The 15,653-nt window shown below is 30.7% G+C and overlaps 3 protein-coding genes across 6 annotated transcripts; 1 reads left to right on the top strand and 2 right to left on the bottom strand.

Annotated features, from left to right (window-relative positions):
• Nucleotides 1-84: 84 nt before the first annotated feature.
• Nucleotides 85-4,582, top strand: LOC103868254 (3-hydroxyisobutyryl-CoA hydrolase 1-like). 3 transcript variants are annotated; one of them, XM_033292058.1, is made up of 14 exons: nucleotides 85-171; nucleotides 255-335; nucleotides 417-485; nucleotides 548-611; nucleotides 689-768; nucleotides 1,183-1,266; nucleotides 1,351-1,435; nucleotides 1,518-1,603; nucleotides 2,188-2,312; nucleotides 2,591-2,651; nucleotides 2,759-2,857; nucleotides 2,924-3,020; nucleotides 4,098-4,138; nucleotides 4,217-4,582. In XM_033292058.1, exons 1-14 carry the CDS (start codon nucleotides 136-138, stop codon nucleotides 4,355-4,357), a joined length of 1,149 nt encoding a protein of 382 aa, XP_033147949.1. In that variant the 5' UTR covers nucleotides 85-135; the 3' UTR covers nucleotides 4,358-4,582. The 3 variants fall into 3 exon arrangements, with proteins under 3 accessions (XP_033147949.1, XP_033147948.1, XP_033147947.1); XM_033292057.1 differs by having other exon boundaries at nucleotides 2,924-3,025; nucleotides 3,118-4,582; XM_033292056.1 differs by having other exon boundaries at nucleotides 2,759-3,025; nucleotides 3,118-4,582.
• A 2,357-nt stretch (nucleotides 4,583-6,939) lies between these two features.
• LOC103868038 (tropinone reductase homolog At2g30670) lies at nucleotides 6,940-9,964 on the bottom strand. 2 transcript variants are annotated; one of them, XM_009146128.2, is made up of 5 exons: nucleotides 8,428-9,964; nucleotides 8,117-8,324; nucleotides 7,789-8,005; nucleotides 7,341-7,447; nucleotides 6,940-7,234 (listed from the first exon to the last, which is right to left on the bottom strand). In XM_009146128.2, exons 1-5 carry the CDS (start codon nucleotides 8,619-8,621, stop codon nucleotides 7,043-7,045), a joined length of 918 nt encoding a protein of 305 aa, XP_009144376.2. In that variant the 5' UTR covers nucleotides 8,622-9,964; the 3' UTR covers nucleotides 6,940-7,042. The 2 variants fall into 2 exon arrangements, with proteins under 2 accessions (XP_009144376.2, XP_009144377.1); XM_009146129.2 differs by having other exon boundaries at nucleotides 8,117-8,327; nucleotides 8,429-8,481.
• A 2,630-nt stretch (nucleotides 9,965-12,594) lies between these two features.
• On the bottom strand, nucleotides 12,595-15,431 carry LOC103868253 (splicing factor YJU2). The gene has a single exon (XM_033292857.1). The coding sequence runs from the start codon at nucleotides 14,766-14,768 to the stop codon at nucleotides 13,980-13,982; it is 789 nt and encodes a 262-aa protein (XP_033148748.1). The 5' UTR covers nucleotides 14,769-15,431; the 3' UTR covers nucleotides 12,595-13,979.
• Between the last annotated feature and the right edge of the window lie 222 nt (nucleotides 15,432-15,653).

The raw sequence follows: 15,653 nt of genomic DNA, 5'->3' as shown, positions 1-15,653 counted from the left end.
CTAAATTTTATTTTTATAGTGAAACCAAACGATATTTTAAACACTATATATATGTATGCTTAATGTCTCTACAAGAATCATTCATTCATCCATAATCTTTAAGTAGAATTGTTTGGTAAGAAAGACGAAAAGAAGATGACAACAGCAGTCGAGATGGCCTCACACTCTCAGGTCTCTTTTCTCCTGTTTGCTAATTGCTACGCATCTAAAACGATCAATTCTTCTCCTCTCTCGCTAAATCAATTTATTAACAGGTTTTAATGGAAGATAAATATACTGTTAGAATCTTGACACTAAACAGACCAAACCAGATGAATGCTCTGTCTTGGAACATGGTATTGATTTCTTCCCTTGTTATTTCTTCCTCGCTTTCTTGCACTAGTCTTACATATTTGGTTTAAATGAATCTTCTCTAGATCACTCGGTTGCTGCAACTGTTCCTCGCATATAAGGATGACCCCAGAGTGAAACTAGTCATCCTAAAGGTAATCTATATCCTTACCTCTTCCAGTTTGCACAAGCTGCTATTGCAATAACTTTTCCACAGGGTCAGGGAAAAGCATTTTGTGCTGGTGGCGATGTTCGACCTGTTATTTGTGACATCGTACAAGGTATATAGCACCCTCCCATCTTTCTTTTCTTGCTTACTTCCAGCTTCTAAGCGTTCTTTTCTATTTTCGAGGATTAGGCAAATGGAGACTCGGTGCTGATTTCTTATCAGATCAATACACGCTCAACTATGTCATGGCCACATATAGCAAAATTCAGGTATGTTGAGGTTGAAAAAATTGATGTTGGTTCAAAATATAGGATATGGGTAGTTCCATATATATACACTAATACGTTTAGTAAGCATTTATTATATAACAAAAGCATATATCATATAAAAACGTCATTGGAAAAGTTGGATCATTTTTGTAGAATGCCCATGATAATGAATCAAAATATTATATAAAATGTTTATGAATTAAAGTGAATATTTTATAGGCTATTTTGATAGTTTCTTTTAGGTTTCATTTTGTAATTTAATTTTTGTACGTAATTATATTGTTATTTCCTTTTATTTTGTTATTTTTCATCTACAAGTATTGAATAGTTGATTCATGGATTATGATCCAGGTTTGGATATCCAGATCCTTTTAGTGAGCTTCTCATATTTTCCATACTGTTTTCAATTTATAGATTTCAATTATGAATGGTATTGTCATGGGAGGCGGAGCTGGTGTCTCCATCCATGGTCGATTTCGTATTGCAACTGAGAAGACGGTATAGTTTTCTTAAACATGTTAATGGTTAACAAGTAGAGAGCGAGCTACGAATATGCTCATATCTTTGAGGCTTTTTTCAAAGGTTTTTGCCATGCCTGAGACAGAACTGGGGCTCTTTCCAGATGTAGGTGCCTCATACTTCTTGTCAAGGCTCCCTGGCTTTTTTGGTAACAAAATTCATTTGTTTTGCATGTAGACAAAATATTGAGCCTATCTCTTTTTCTCATCCTTCATGTCTTCTTTGTTCAGGAGAGTATGTTGGCCTCACAGGAGCTAGGTTAGATGGCGCCGAAATGCTTGCTTGTGGTCTTGCAACTCATTTTGTGCCTTCGACGGTATGAACTTTTAATATGCTTATGTCTTTAGTGTTTCCAATTGTCGGGATGGTAGCAACTTGCCAGCTAATGGACTATGGCACCTTGTGATGAAACCATAATGTTAAAAACGAGATTACCATTTTTTTGAACTAAGAGATTATGACACGCGATGAAAAAAATATTAGCATAGTAGTAACGTGTGCGTATATATTTGTATGCAGAAACTTGATAGCATAATTATGTAAATATATATAAAACAACTTTACTTTTTTTTGTTGGAAGAATTACAAGCATAGATGGTCAATTTTGGCCTATTAACCCCAATATATAGGTTTATCAATTAGCGCTATATTAAGACGCGATCAAAACACAAATATGGGTCCACCATTTATTGCACTATATCTATGTCTTTTGAGTAGTCTTGGGCTTGATGGTCTATGTTGATTGTTTAATTTATGTATGCTGATAACCAAACTTTATGTCTGTAAAATTTCCTAGTGTCTTTTTCCTTAACATTATAAAAGCCATTATATTTTAGATTATTGTTAGGCACTATTTGCTCCACCAAGAAACTTAACTTTTAAGGTTACTCCTTGTCACAGAGGTTGACTGCACTAGAAGCAGATCTTTGCAGAGTTGTTTCAAATGATCCAGATACCTTTTCCTCAAAAATTCTCAATGCATACACTCAGCATCCCCACCTGAAACAGCATAGTGCTTACCACAGGCATGTGTATATTATTTTCTCTCTTTTCACTTGTATTTGATCAGTTTAATTTGCTGGATCACTAGGTAAAGAGCTAAAACAATTTTTTCTATATATTTTTAGAAAAAAAAAATGATCTCTATATTTGACTATGATTGCATTTACATGTTTTGAAATGTTTCAACCTTGTCACCGCGTTAACTTTCAATCGTTATCCAATAGAAACCATTTCTTGGTTACATCTTCGATGAAAATAGTTTTGTTAGCTGCTTTAAAAAAAAAACTGTTTCTATATGCAGGTTAGATGTTATTGATAAGTGCTTCTCGAGAAGAACGGTGGAAGAGATAATATCTGCACTTGTAAGTTTTTCATCAATATATAGGAAAATTTTACTTGCATGCATTCCTGAGTAACTGAATTACACTTTGACAATGTATTCTACCATCATTTCATATGTGTTGGTTAGGAGAGAGAGGCCATTCAGGAGCCAGATGAATGGATCTCAGCTACACTTCGAGCTTTGAAGAAGGCTTCACCAGCAAGCCTTAAAATCTCTCTTAGATCGGTTAGTTCCTCAAAATGTGTCACGTGTAGTAATGGGATAGAACTGACGTCCTGTATAAAATTTCAGATAAGAGAAGGACGGTTTCAGGAGGTGGGGCAGTGTCTTATCCGTGAGTATAGAATGGTGTGTCATGTGTTGAAGGGCGAACTAAGCAAAGATTTGGTGGAGGTATTTTCTGCTTTCCTGATTGATTGTATATCTTCGTTCTGAAACTGTCGTTATTGTAGAGGTCATTACAACACCGTGTCTTAATCACGCAGGGTGTCAGAGCCGTAGTGATAGAGCTGTAAACTGGGCGAGCCCATGTCCATTAGCCCATATCCATTTGTCCATTCATTGTTTGTGGACAGCAAAGTGACCATGTCCATTAAGAACCATGTCCATTAAAGACTATACCCACTAACACCCATATTTTTATGGGCTGCCATGGGGTCCATAATGACCATATAAGAAAATTTTAAATTTTAATTTATAAGCATACAATTATATATAAAAGTTCATAAAATTAAAATTCATCCATAAATTCAAAAGTACAACAATACATAAGTTCATAAATACAACAATTACGGTTTTGGTGGGAAAAACTCGATTTTGCAGTTTTGACGGAAAAACTCGATTTTGCAGTTTTGACGGAAAAATTCGATTTTTCAGTTTTGGCGGAAAAAACTCATTTTTGCGGTTTTGGCGGAAAACTCGATTTTCTGATTTTGGCAGAGAAACTCGATTTTTCGGTTTTGCCATGGGGTCTATAATGACCATATAAGAAAATTTTAATTTATAAGCATACAATTACATATACAAGTTCATAAAATTAAAATTCATCCATAAATTCATAAGTACAATAATACATAAGTTCATAAGTACAACAATTTCGGTTTTGGCGAGAAAAATCGATTTTGCGGTTTTGGCAGAAAAACTCGATTTTCCGGTTTTGGCGGGAAAATTCGATTTTGCGTTTTGAAGAAAAACTCGATTTTCTGGTTCTGACGGGAAAATTTGATATTAAAATTTAAGCGAAAAAATCGATTTTACGAGTTCAGCGGAAAAACTTAAATTTTATAAGCCTTAGGTTTTGTGACCATTGGACAGTCCACGTCCATAAAGCCCAAAACCAATAAATACCATTTTCTTAATGGTTTTCCACATTTTGTCCAATGAAAACTAATGGAAAAAATGGGTTTGTCCATATTAAGCCTGTTTGTATATGGACATGGGCAACCATTGAACGGCCCGCCCATTTGACACCTCTACGTAGTGATAGACAAAGATAGGAAACCAAAGGTTTAACAGAAACTCGCCGTTTAATATTTGTGGTTATCTCATATTTGTTGATATAATGTCATAAATATTGACCTACAGTGGGAGCCACAGCGACTGGAGCAGGTGACGGATAACATGGTAGACCAGTACTTCAAGAGAATGGATGAAGAGGAGGGATGGGAGGATCTAAAGCTTCCACCAAGGATTAACTTGTCTTCTTCAATAATCGCAAAGCTGTGAATTCGAGAAGGTGATGGAACTGATGTGATTGTCCATTGTTGGAAGCATATCTTCCAATTTTCTCGTTGTTGCTTGTCACGCAATCTTTTTGAAAGTATTCAGTTAGTGTTCAATGGTGAGAGAATTGGTTTCCCTTATGTTTAAGGATTACGATTGTAAACTTCCTTTGCTTCCTTTATTTCATGTTTTAATCATAAATAAATAAAATAGCATACTTATGTTTTACCTTTTTTCTAAACCAACAATGACAATTTTTTTTAGGTCACAGTCTAAGCACATTTCCGTTGGTAAAAAACAAAAAGAAGCATCTCTATTTAATTTAAGATAATTCATTATCTTCTTAGATTTATTTATTTTGCTATTAACTGAACCAATCAGAAACGGAGTTTATGAGTAGAAATGGCCCATAGGACAGACGATTCAAGTGATGGTTTATGACATATATCATGAGAGAACCTATTTATGTTTAATTTTTATATATTTTTATTAATTTTTATATTAAAAACTTTTTATAAGTGTTTATATGTAAACTTCATTTATGATATTTTGATAATATGAATATTTGTAAGAAAACTTGGCATTTTTGGAAGTTTTATTAATAAATACTCTGAGTAAATGTACTGTAAAATAGTAATTTTTAAAGATGGAAGTTTATATTAACAAATGATTTTAATATTGACTAACATTGGTTAACTTCATCAAGTTATCTATCAATTAATGCAACTGAATACTTTATGTAGTTTTAAGTTGACTTTTTATATATAAAATATACACTAGATTTTGACACACGCTTTCGAAATGAAAATATTTTTAATCATTTTGATAAAAAGTTGTATGAATTTTAAAAATTTTATTATAAAAATAATTTAAAAATTGTTCTGAGTTTCAAACCGCGTTTTCATATTAGACTCAGACCTGTGGTAAAACCAATTCATATATAATTCAGTTCAGAATTACTAAAAATTCGTTTATTGAAAAACTGATAAAATTTGGTAAAAATTCAAAAATTCGATATTACCCATAATTGGATAATGATTGATCCAATAAATCTCAAAAATCTGATAGTATTTTTAGAAAGATTGATTAATATTAGTATTAACTAGATTAAGACCCGTGTCTTTCACGGGATGAACATTATATATATAAATTATTTTATATCTTATATGTTTATAAAATATTATGAAATAATAAATATATATTGAATCATTAAAAAGTCATTATCCACTACTTATATAATTAAATTGGTGCAATCATATAAATAAATTTTATAATTCAAAAAAATATTTTTTTCTATTTGATATGATATATAATTAAATTTAAATGATAGTAACATATATATGGTATATTTTAATATTAAAATTTATTAGATAATGTTTTTTGCTCATATTTTTTTTATCAGTTGTATCCGTTATAGCAAAAAGTCTAAATCAGTGATAACAAAATTTTCACTGTGGGATTAATGGTTTAAGTAATTTATAATATTTTAAAAAATTAAGTTGTCAATATTTTTTCAATTTTTTTTAAAAAAAAATGTTCAAAGTAAATTTCACAATTAAGATATTTATGTATTTTTATATGGCATATAGTTTAATTTAAAATGATACATATATTTATATATCTTTTATTTCGATACTTATTAAATGAGACTTTCAACTTATATTATTTTTTAATTATTTGTATCATGTCATAACAAAAGTTTTAAATCATAGATCAAAAATTTTGAATCTGAAACTTTTAATAGTTTTATTAATTTATACTCGTTTTAAAAAATTCAAAACATAATATATAAATATTTTTTTTTAATTTTTATTATATGGTTACTATGATTGTTTAATTTATTTTAATAGCTTAAAATTAAACAAATATAATTATAATACACACTTATTTTTATCAAATCTTTATTATTCAAAATTATTAATTGTCATATATACTTTAGCCACATTAGGCAATTCCGTAATTTTATTTAAGGAAATATTGAAACATATTAATAATGTATTTATTGTGGTTTAATAAAAACCTTATTATATATTTAGATGGACCAACCTATTTCTCTAAGAATTCTAAGAATCATTCTAGTGATGACACGTGGCTACAAAAAAATGTTGCAATGCTTCTCAAATAATATATAAGGGATATGATATTCTAATTTTACTCTATTTTTTACTCTAAACATCATTTTGTAGTAAAATATACTCCAATTCTACTATATTTTCAGTTCCAAAAAGGAGTGATAGGTAATGTTAATCCATTTACTCATTACTCCATTTTAGAGTTAAATTTTTTTATTCACATGATAGTTCTTTTATTCTTTAATGTTTTTATTTCATATTTAAATTTTAAAAATAGTAAAATAACATGAAAAGAAATATGATTTCCATAAAAAATTATTCAATATTTTTTTATAAAGATGCATAAACTAATAAAAATACTAAAACTAAACATAAAAATAAAAAATAAATATAATATGAAATAAGTGATTTAATAATCCAGTAAATCATTTTTGGAACTGGCAAGATCGATGAAGTATTATCCAAACGATGAAAATGACCTGTTTAAAAAGTTTCTTGTTCGATTTTGGAAAATCAAAGATAGAGAAGCGCATTATTCATTATGAAATGCATCAATTGATAATTTGTGGAAAAAAATATTTCAATAATGAATTGCCACACAAACACAACTCTCGGCTCAAGCCTGTTGTTGGTAGGACAAACCATTCACAGTGAGACCTCCATCAACACAAATGGTTTGACCAGTAATATATGAAGCTGCGGGTAGACACAGAAAAGCCACAAGGGATGCAACCTCTTTTGGCTCTCCAGCGCGACCTAGTGGAGTTCTATTAAACAAACTCTTCTTGTAGCCGGCATTTCCGAGGAGCTGATTTTTTTTTCAAAAAAGAAAAAAAAAATAAGAGAATGAGAAGTGCATGAGATCATTTGAGGGAAAAAAGAAAAAAAAATCTGTAGAGTTTGTCGCTCATTACAGGTTGAGCCATAGCAGTCTGGATAAAATTAGGAGCAACAGCGTTGGCTCTTATGTTGTCACGTGCCCATTCACACGCCAAATTTCGTGCTAGTTGATTTATAGCTCCTACACATACACACAAAGAAAAAGATATACGTGTCAATCTAACAAAATTACTATCGTATTTTAACATCAAATTCATAAAAGATTTACATTAACTGAAAATTAACAGGTAATCGAAAATGTTCCTAAAAAATGTATAAAGTTAGAATTTTACATAATGTTAAACATATATGAATCCATAATAACCACAAGGTGGTGATCTAGTGGTAGGCGGACTCCGGGGTGCTAAGCAATCCGGGTTCGAAGGCACTCCACTACACTTCACCTTGGGTAATTAGCCTATCTTACGGTCCATTTTCTTTAACAAAAAAAATATGAATCCATAACACTATTGAGCCCAGTACCTTTGGTTAAACAGTAGATAGAGCCACCTTCCATCGATACAACTCCTCCAACAGACGAAATAAAGACAATGCTTCCAAATCCAGAAGCTTTTAGGAGAGGATGTGAAAGTTGGCTAAGATGATAAGCAGATTCTAAGTTTGTTGAAATATGGAACGAGAAATCGTCAGCCAGATATTCTGTTGTTGGCTTTGTGCGAAGTCCGCCAACGTTGTTCACCTATGTTGACCAAAACAAGAGTAATAAAAGCCGTACTATATATATCACTATCTAATAGCCATTTTTTCCCAAAAGAATTTGTTTAATTTTTTTAAATTAAGCTTAACTTACAAGAATGTTGAGCTTGCCATCGAACATCATTGAGACGGTCTGCATAAGTGTTTCTCTAGCGGGACGTGAGGATACATCACAGATTGAGCCACTAACTTGAAACCCTTTCTTTTCCCATTCATTTAAACTTTGATTTAGCAGTATTTCAGATATGTCGCATACATGGATTCTAGCTCCAAAACCGGCTAGCTCATCTACTATGGCATGCCTAAAACAATCAAAATTAAATAAATTTAGCAAAAGATTATTATTTTTTTTTTAACAAAGCAAAAGATTATATAATAGCAGAAGAGTAAAGGAGAAACACGAACCCAATTCCGCTGGCTCCACCTGTTACAAGAGCAGCCATCCCTTGAAGACTCCATCTTTTATCCATTTTTGTTTGCCACTGATTAGAAATGACCAAAGAAGCCACATAACATATATATATATATATATATATGCTAATTAAGTAAATCAAATATACGTAGCCAATGACGTTTCGTAGAGTTGAAAATTCTAGCATTATTTAAAAATGAATTAGTGACAAACATTTAGAGAGAAAATTAGCTAAATGGCAAATGAAAAAATGCAAAATAATATTTTAATGTTCTGATTGTTAAATGTTACATGAAATGTATTTATTCATAACATATTATTTGTTTATGAATGTTGAATTTCCGAATAGACGTCCTAACAAACCATATATGAGATTGTACCTCAAATCTGGCTAGCTTTTCTATTATGACATGCCTAATTAACATTCCACAAAATAAAATAAAATAAATTTATCCAAACCTTAAACAAAATCAGAATAAATGAGTAGAATCCTAGAAAATATGATGTGTATATATTAAGTTAAAAAGACGAACCTTAAGTCACACAAGCCTTAATACCTTCGAGAAGACTCCTTAGAGAAGTTTATTCTTCTTCTTTTCTGAATAATATTGAAGTTTTTAGATTTTGTAGATTCGTACATTTCTCTCGAACGAAGTTCAAACCATATAATTTAGCTTTTTCAGAGATTAGGCCTCTCCCACATGTGTTTCCTAGACTTCTACGAAAGAACGCTAAATATATTGTACTAGCTCGCATGAAGTGCGGAGGTGGCAATGCGAAACACACAATGTTTCCTCGAGAACTCGTTTTCTAAGGTGATGGAAAACCTGAGTTTTGTCAAAACGTTTAAGGTAAAGAAGGCCATTGATCTCCTTAGATGAAGAAGCCAAATTCACTAGAGACGTTAGAGGACCATATTTGGGGCTAGGATACTCGGTTAGCAAAAAAAAAGATAATCAGCTCAACCAAGGGATTTCATAATCCTTCTTGGGACATGCTTTGCTCAATCAAGAGATTCAAAGAACCACGCTTGAGACCTACTTCTTGTATTGATGAATTTAATCAAATCAAAAACAAGGAAAAAGAGAAACTCTTTAGTTTATTAATTATCAAAAACTGCTTTCTAATAAAGGAATACAAAGACTATAAATAAAACTCTCATCTAGGGTTTTCGGTATCCTAAAAGAGAAAATAAAAAGAAAATAATAAACTTAATAATAATAAGGAAAACTTAAAGCCTAATCGTAAATTACGATTCGTAACATTGGTTTCCTTGGCGTCCAAGCATGATGACGCTGCATCAATATTCTTGCTTCGATATTGAATAACCACTTGGACTGAGTGTTTTGGTAATCGGCTTCCTCCTTTTTTAGATTTGGACTGATGATTTCAATAACTTCTTATTTAAAATAAATACAACTACTTTAAGATGCATACTAGGATAAGACATGTACCTTGCGCATGGTAAATTCTTATGAAAATTATTTAAAAAATATCGCATGAAAAAATTATATTATTGATTGAATTAATATATTGGCCCTTAAACAATTTTTCAAAAACTTTTTTGTTAATTACATAATTTGTTTACTAATGAACTGATCCCATTTTTAAAAATATTTTATGTCAAAAAATTATTTATCGCATAAACACCTAACGTTTAGGCCAAAGAATCTCATGCCTACTATTTGGTTACAATGAAACTATGTGAGCTCGGTTTTATATCATGATTTAGCAATTTAAAAGTTAATTATGGTTATGAGAAGTTTACGTTCACGTGCCAATCCTATCTATCTTCGATATTTTTATCCTTTTGTGTCATTTTGGTTATTGTTCGGTATAAATATTGATTTTTGTGTTTATTCTCATTTATTTCTTTTATTTTGGCTTGAGATTTAGAAAATGCTTAAAATTCAAAATTATTAAAAAGATACATACTTAGGTTAAGATCTGCGACTTGTGCAGAATAAATATTTATTTTATATTTTTCTGCACATTATGAAATAATAAAATAATAATTATATATTAAATAACTAAGAAATCAGTTACTATAAATCAAATGACTGCTCTTGTTTATTCGCAATCATTTTAGAATAAATAAACCAAAACAATCAATTTTATCTATCGTATATGATATATAATTAAATTTAAACGATATGAAGTATATATATTAACATAAACACCTATTAAAATAAAATTATTTTTTATGATTTTATTATCCTGTATCTTATTATAGAAAAAAAAATAAACATTGATCACCAAAATTTATGTGAGACTTTTAACAGTTTTAGTAATTTCTACTCGTTTAAAAAAATTCAAAATACAACATATACAAAAATTCTAAATTTTTATTATATGAATAATGTAATTATGTAATTTATTTTAATAGTAAATAATTAAACAAAAATGATAGAAAGCATATAGATTATTAGCAAATCTTCATAATTAAAAATCATTAATTACTATATATATCATAATCACGTTAGATAATTCCGTATGTTTTATTTAAGGAAATAATATATAATAAATATCCACCTTGCTTTAGTTAATATCATATGATATTATATAGTTGGTGTTAAATGTTTCTAGTGAGATATAAAAATCGAATTGAACCAACATGTTTTTTAATTTTAATGTGAATCTGACACGTAAGACTAATTAACTACCTAATTGATTGACACATAAATAAATGATATTTTTTAGTTATTACAAAATTGAGGTTAAATCTTTTCAAATGTTACTCAATTAATATATTGGGGATTTGATAATATACCTCCTAGGAGTTTGACCAAATTAAAAACAAAAAAAGATAATGTACCTCCTAGTTGTTTGACCAAATAAAAGAAAAGATAATGTACCTCCTTTCTGCCGTAGCTAAGTTATATCCAAATAAGAAATGAACTATTTATTAAGAGTAATTCTTGGGTTCACCCCCTAAGGTGAACCTTTAAGTTCACCAACCAATAGTATTTGATTATTTGATATTTGATATCTTTTAAAAAAGGAAACAACATTGAATTTCCAAATAAGATTATCTTTTTAAAATAAAACAATAAAAATACATAAAAATAGTTACAAAAAATAAATAAATAAATATTTTTAAGTCTTTAGCAAAATACTAAACCCTATACCCTAAATCTTAAACCCTAAACCCTAAACCTTAAACTTTGGATAAACTCTAAACGTTTAAAAATCTTAAACCCTAAATCATACATTAAAAACTAAATTTTAATAACACTAAACCCTAAATCCTAATCACTAAACCCTAAACCATTGGGTAAACTCTAAACCCTTGGATAAATCATAAACTCTAGAGTTTAATTTTAAATATTTTTGATTTACAGTTTATGATTTATCCAAGGGTTCAGGGTTTATCCAAGGGTTTAGGATTTAGTGATTAGGATTTAGGGTTTAGTGTTATTAAAATTTAGTTTTTAATGTATGATTTAGGGTTTAAGATTTTCAAACGTTTAGAGTTTATCCAAAATTTAAGGTTTTAAGATTTAGGGTATAGGGTTTAGTATTTTGCTGAAGACTTAAAAATATTTATTTATTTATTTTTTGTAACTATTTTTATGTATTTTTATTGTTTTATTTTAAAAATATAATCTTATTTAGAAATTCAATGTTGTTTCCTTTTTTAAAAGATATCAAATATCAAATACTCAAACACTATTGGTTGGTGAACCTAGAGGTTCACCCGAGGGGGTGAACCCAAGAATTACTCATTTATTAATGAAAGGATACGTACAAAAGACGTAAAAACAAGTCTTTCACATTTGATCCAAGAAAATTACTTGAATCCATATTTAGAAACAAGAAAAGTCAGTCAATTTTGTTCGCCTGAACGCCATCTTTAATACAATAATAATACAAATCTGACCAAAGATCACTGCCTCACGCCAAAGAAGCATACCGAAAATTATAATATTAATAGGCACAAATATTTAGATTTATAGCCTTTTGTCGATTTCCTATTAAAGAAAAAAATGATTATTCGTTTTCACCCGTCACACACAAGGCTCAGCGACTCAGCTCTTTAAAGATTCCACATTCGAAAAAAAAAAAAAAAAGATTCCACATTCGTTAACGTCAACGACCGTTGACTAGATTTGGAGATACTCTTACGTTCCATTTTCTTATCTCCCATATTTGCTGGATTATTACGTCTTAATCTCTAACAATAAGATAACATCATGAAACTCTATATTTCCGACGAAAACAACATTGTTTCGATTCTCAGGTTCGTTTTCTTCTTGAAGATTTATTCAAATCACAAGAAAGGTCAAAATGTTAGTTTCCTCTTCTAATGCAAGCCTTTGAAACGTATCAAAACAGCTTATGGAATTAGAACACATCCGCATCTCAAAACCCGACCAAAAAGAGGAAGAAACTGAGTCACCATCACGAATAGAGGAAGTGATTCCTCTGTCTTGCGCATTTACAAGACAAAAGTATTGCCTTTCCGAGTCGAGAGAACGAGAAGAATCGATCAGAAGATAAGAAGCCTCATCCTTCTTTAACTGACAATCATGTCCGTGCAGATCGTTGGAGATTTTAATGGCCAATAGCCTCACGGTCCTGACGGACGCTGCACATTTGCTGTCAGACGTGCCGGGTTTGAGCGTCTCTCTGCTGGCCATCAAGGTCTCAAGCTGGGAAGCCAATCCAAGAAACTCCTTCGGGTTTAAACGGCTTGAAGTTTTAGCAGCTTTCTTGTCTGTTCAGCTCATATGGCTTGTCTCTGGAGTCATAATACATGAACCCATTTAAAGACTTCTTAGCAGAAGCCGAGACGCTAATGGTGAAACTATGTTTGGAATTTCGGCTTTCGGGTTTTTCTTGAACTTGGTTATGATTGTTTGGTTAGGACATAACTACCATTCATTCTTCTCTCAGAGTTTGAAACTTTACACACAAAGCTCTTTAGAATGCTCATTATGCAAAACCGCTACATTATCATCAAGATTACTTATTTACTGACAGATTTTCACGAACAAGACAGTATTAGACAAGCTGTTATAGAACCGACCTAGTCTATCTAGGTTATTCTAAAGAGATCACATGTAGAATACAATGGTAAATCACAAAGGTTATACTTGATCTACAGATTTGCAAATTGTTTGCATTTGCTCTTTCTACTGGATTTGGTTTATGGACACATGATCCGGAAGGGTAAAAAAAACTAACCTCGTCAAAAAGTTGCCTTATATTTTCTACACTTTATCTTGACTCACCTGCATTAATTAACAGACAATAAATACTCCAACAACGTTCTTATTTAAGCCAAATCACAGATTCAAAAGCAGAATTTTACAAAGACCAGGTTTTCAATGTTTATAATGAGATCAGCTAAAAATCACTAAAACTTAACAGTAAGCTAATATGTCGAATGTAGCATGCCTGCAATCTCATACAATTCAACAATTAAAAAATCTTAATAGAAAGACAATTTAACAAAATATCTATGCAAAATCCATTATTTTTTTGACAACCTTAAATTAATCAGGATTTGATAAAAAAACCTTAGCTATATAAAAAAACGGATTTACTTCTCCTCATCGCTGTCTGAGCCGTAATTGTGACACAGAGATTCGAGTCCCTTTGCAGTCTTTATCGAGACTATGCGAACGGAAGATATTTGAATGGGAGATGTACAGTTAACACGTCTCTTAGGCTTCTTCGTCTTCTTCTCATCCAAAACCTCATCGTTTTTCTCTTCATCAATCCTAGTCTGCTTACCAAATTTTATAGACTTAATGAGCAATTCTTCCTCCACGTTCTCTTCTTCTTGTTTTTTTCTTCTATTCAAAGCCTCAAGCAGTGATTCTAAGCTCACCGAGGCTCGTCTAGACTTCATAGACTTCATCTCATCAAGCGCAGCCATAACTTCAATCTCTCTTTTAGATACCATAGTTCTCTTCTCTAACGACTCAAAGGCGTTTTTAGCTACCTCATGCTTCTCTTCCTCCTCCTCCTCCGCGTGTCCATTATAAGGGCCAATTGCACCTGATTCGACAACATAACCCGAGTTCTTTGGATCGGTTTTGATTGTTATCTCTGCCGAGCAGTTGGTGCACTTGATATAAAACCTGTGGATTTTAATCCCTAGGTACGTCTCGTTGATGACTTCTTCTTCACGGCAATTAAATTTAGTGCCTTCAGACATGTAAGCACCACATGTGTTGCACCGAAAACGAACCGGAAGCATAAATCGAATCTTCTTTTGCTGGTTGTTCGGTTTCCGGAGGCGAGGTATCTTCTTTGGATCAAAATCCGGAGAATAGTACTTGTTCAGGACTTTGCGTTCTCCCATAATATATATCACACGAACCATTCAATGAAAAAAAGGGATTTTTAGTTATTGGATCGCTGTCCCTTAGACACTTATTTATAAGAAAACAGCTCTTCGTATTTCCTTTTATCTGTTTCCTCCTAAACTCGTGTTTCCTTTTCTTTGTTTGTGTCGGTTTAAAGTTAAACACGTAGTTGTAACAAAATAAATTGAGATAAATAAATTAAAAGACCAAAATAATTATTCTGATTCAATATCTATATCCAATTTCAATAAGATAACACAATCAATTAATAATTGATTGTTATCACATGATTAGGTTTGCCATTTAGCTCAGCTAGAATGTTTGTCTTTTATGATGAGGTTTAACTTTTTTTGCTCTATCTTGTGGAGATTCTGGTCTTTCATTGTTTATTTGTAAAATGGGAAGCTTAAAGATACTTTCTGTTGTGTATGTACCAGATATTGTTTGTCATAAACGGGATTTGTCAAATGTAATAAATTAGCTTGCACATATAAATCAAATGACCGCTTTTGTTTATTCGCAATCATTTTAGAATAAATAAACCAAAACAATCAATTTTATATATCGTATATGATATGTATATGATATATAATTAAATTTAAACGATATGAAGTATATATATATTAACATAAACACCTATTAAAATAAAAAAAATTTATGATTTTTTTATCTTGTATCTTATTATAGAAAAAAAATTAAACATCACAAAAAATTATGTGAGACTTTTAACAGTTTTAGTAATTTCTACTCGTTTTAAAAAATTCAAAATACAACAAATACAAAAAATCTAAATTTTTAATATATAATTAATATAATTTATTTTAATAGTAAAGAATTAAACAAAAATGATAGAAAGCATATAGATTATTAGCAAATCTTCATTATTGAAAATCATTAATTAC

Source organism: Brassica rapa, chromosome A05, assembly GCF_000309985.2.
Source record: "Brassica rapa cultivar Chiifu-401-42 chromosome A05, CAAS_Brap_v3.01, whole genome shotgun sequence".
Lineage (NCBI taxonomy): Eukaryota > Viridiplantae > Streptophyta > Magnoliopsida > Brassicales > Brassicaceae > Brassica > Brassica rapa.
The sequence above is the reverse complement of the archived record's forward strand: the minus strand, read 5'-3'. Positions and strand labels throughout refer to the sequence as shown.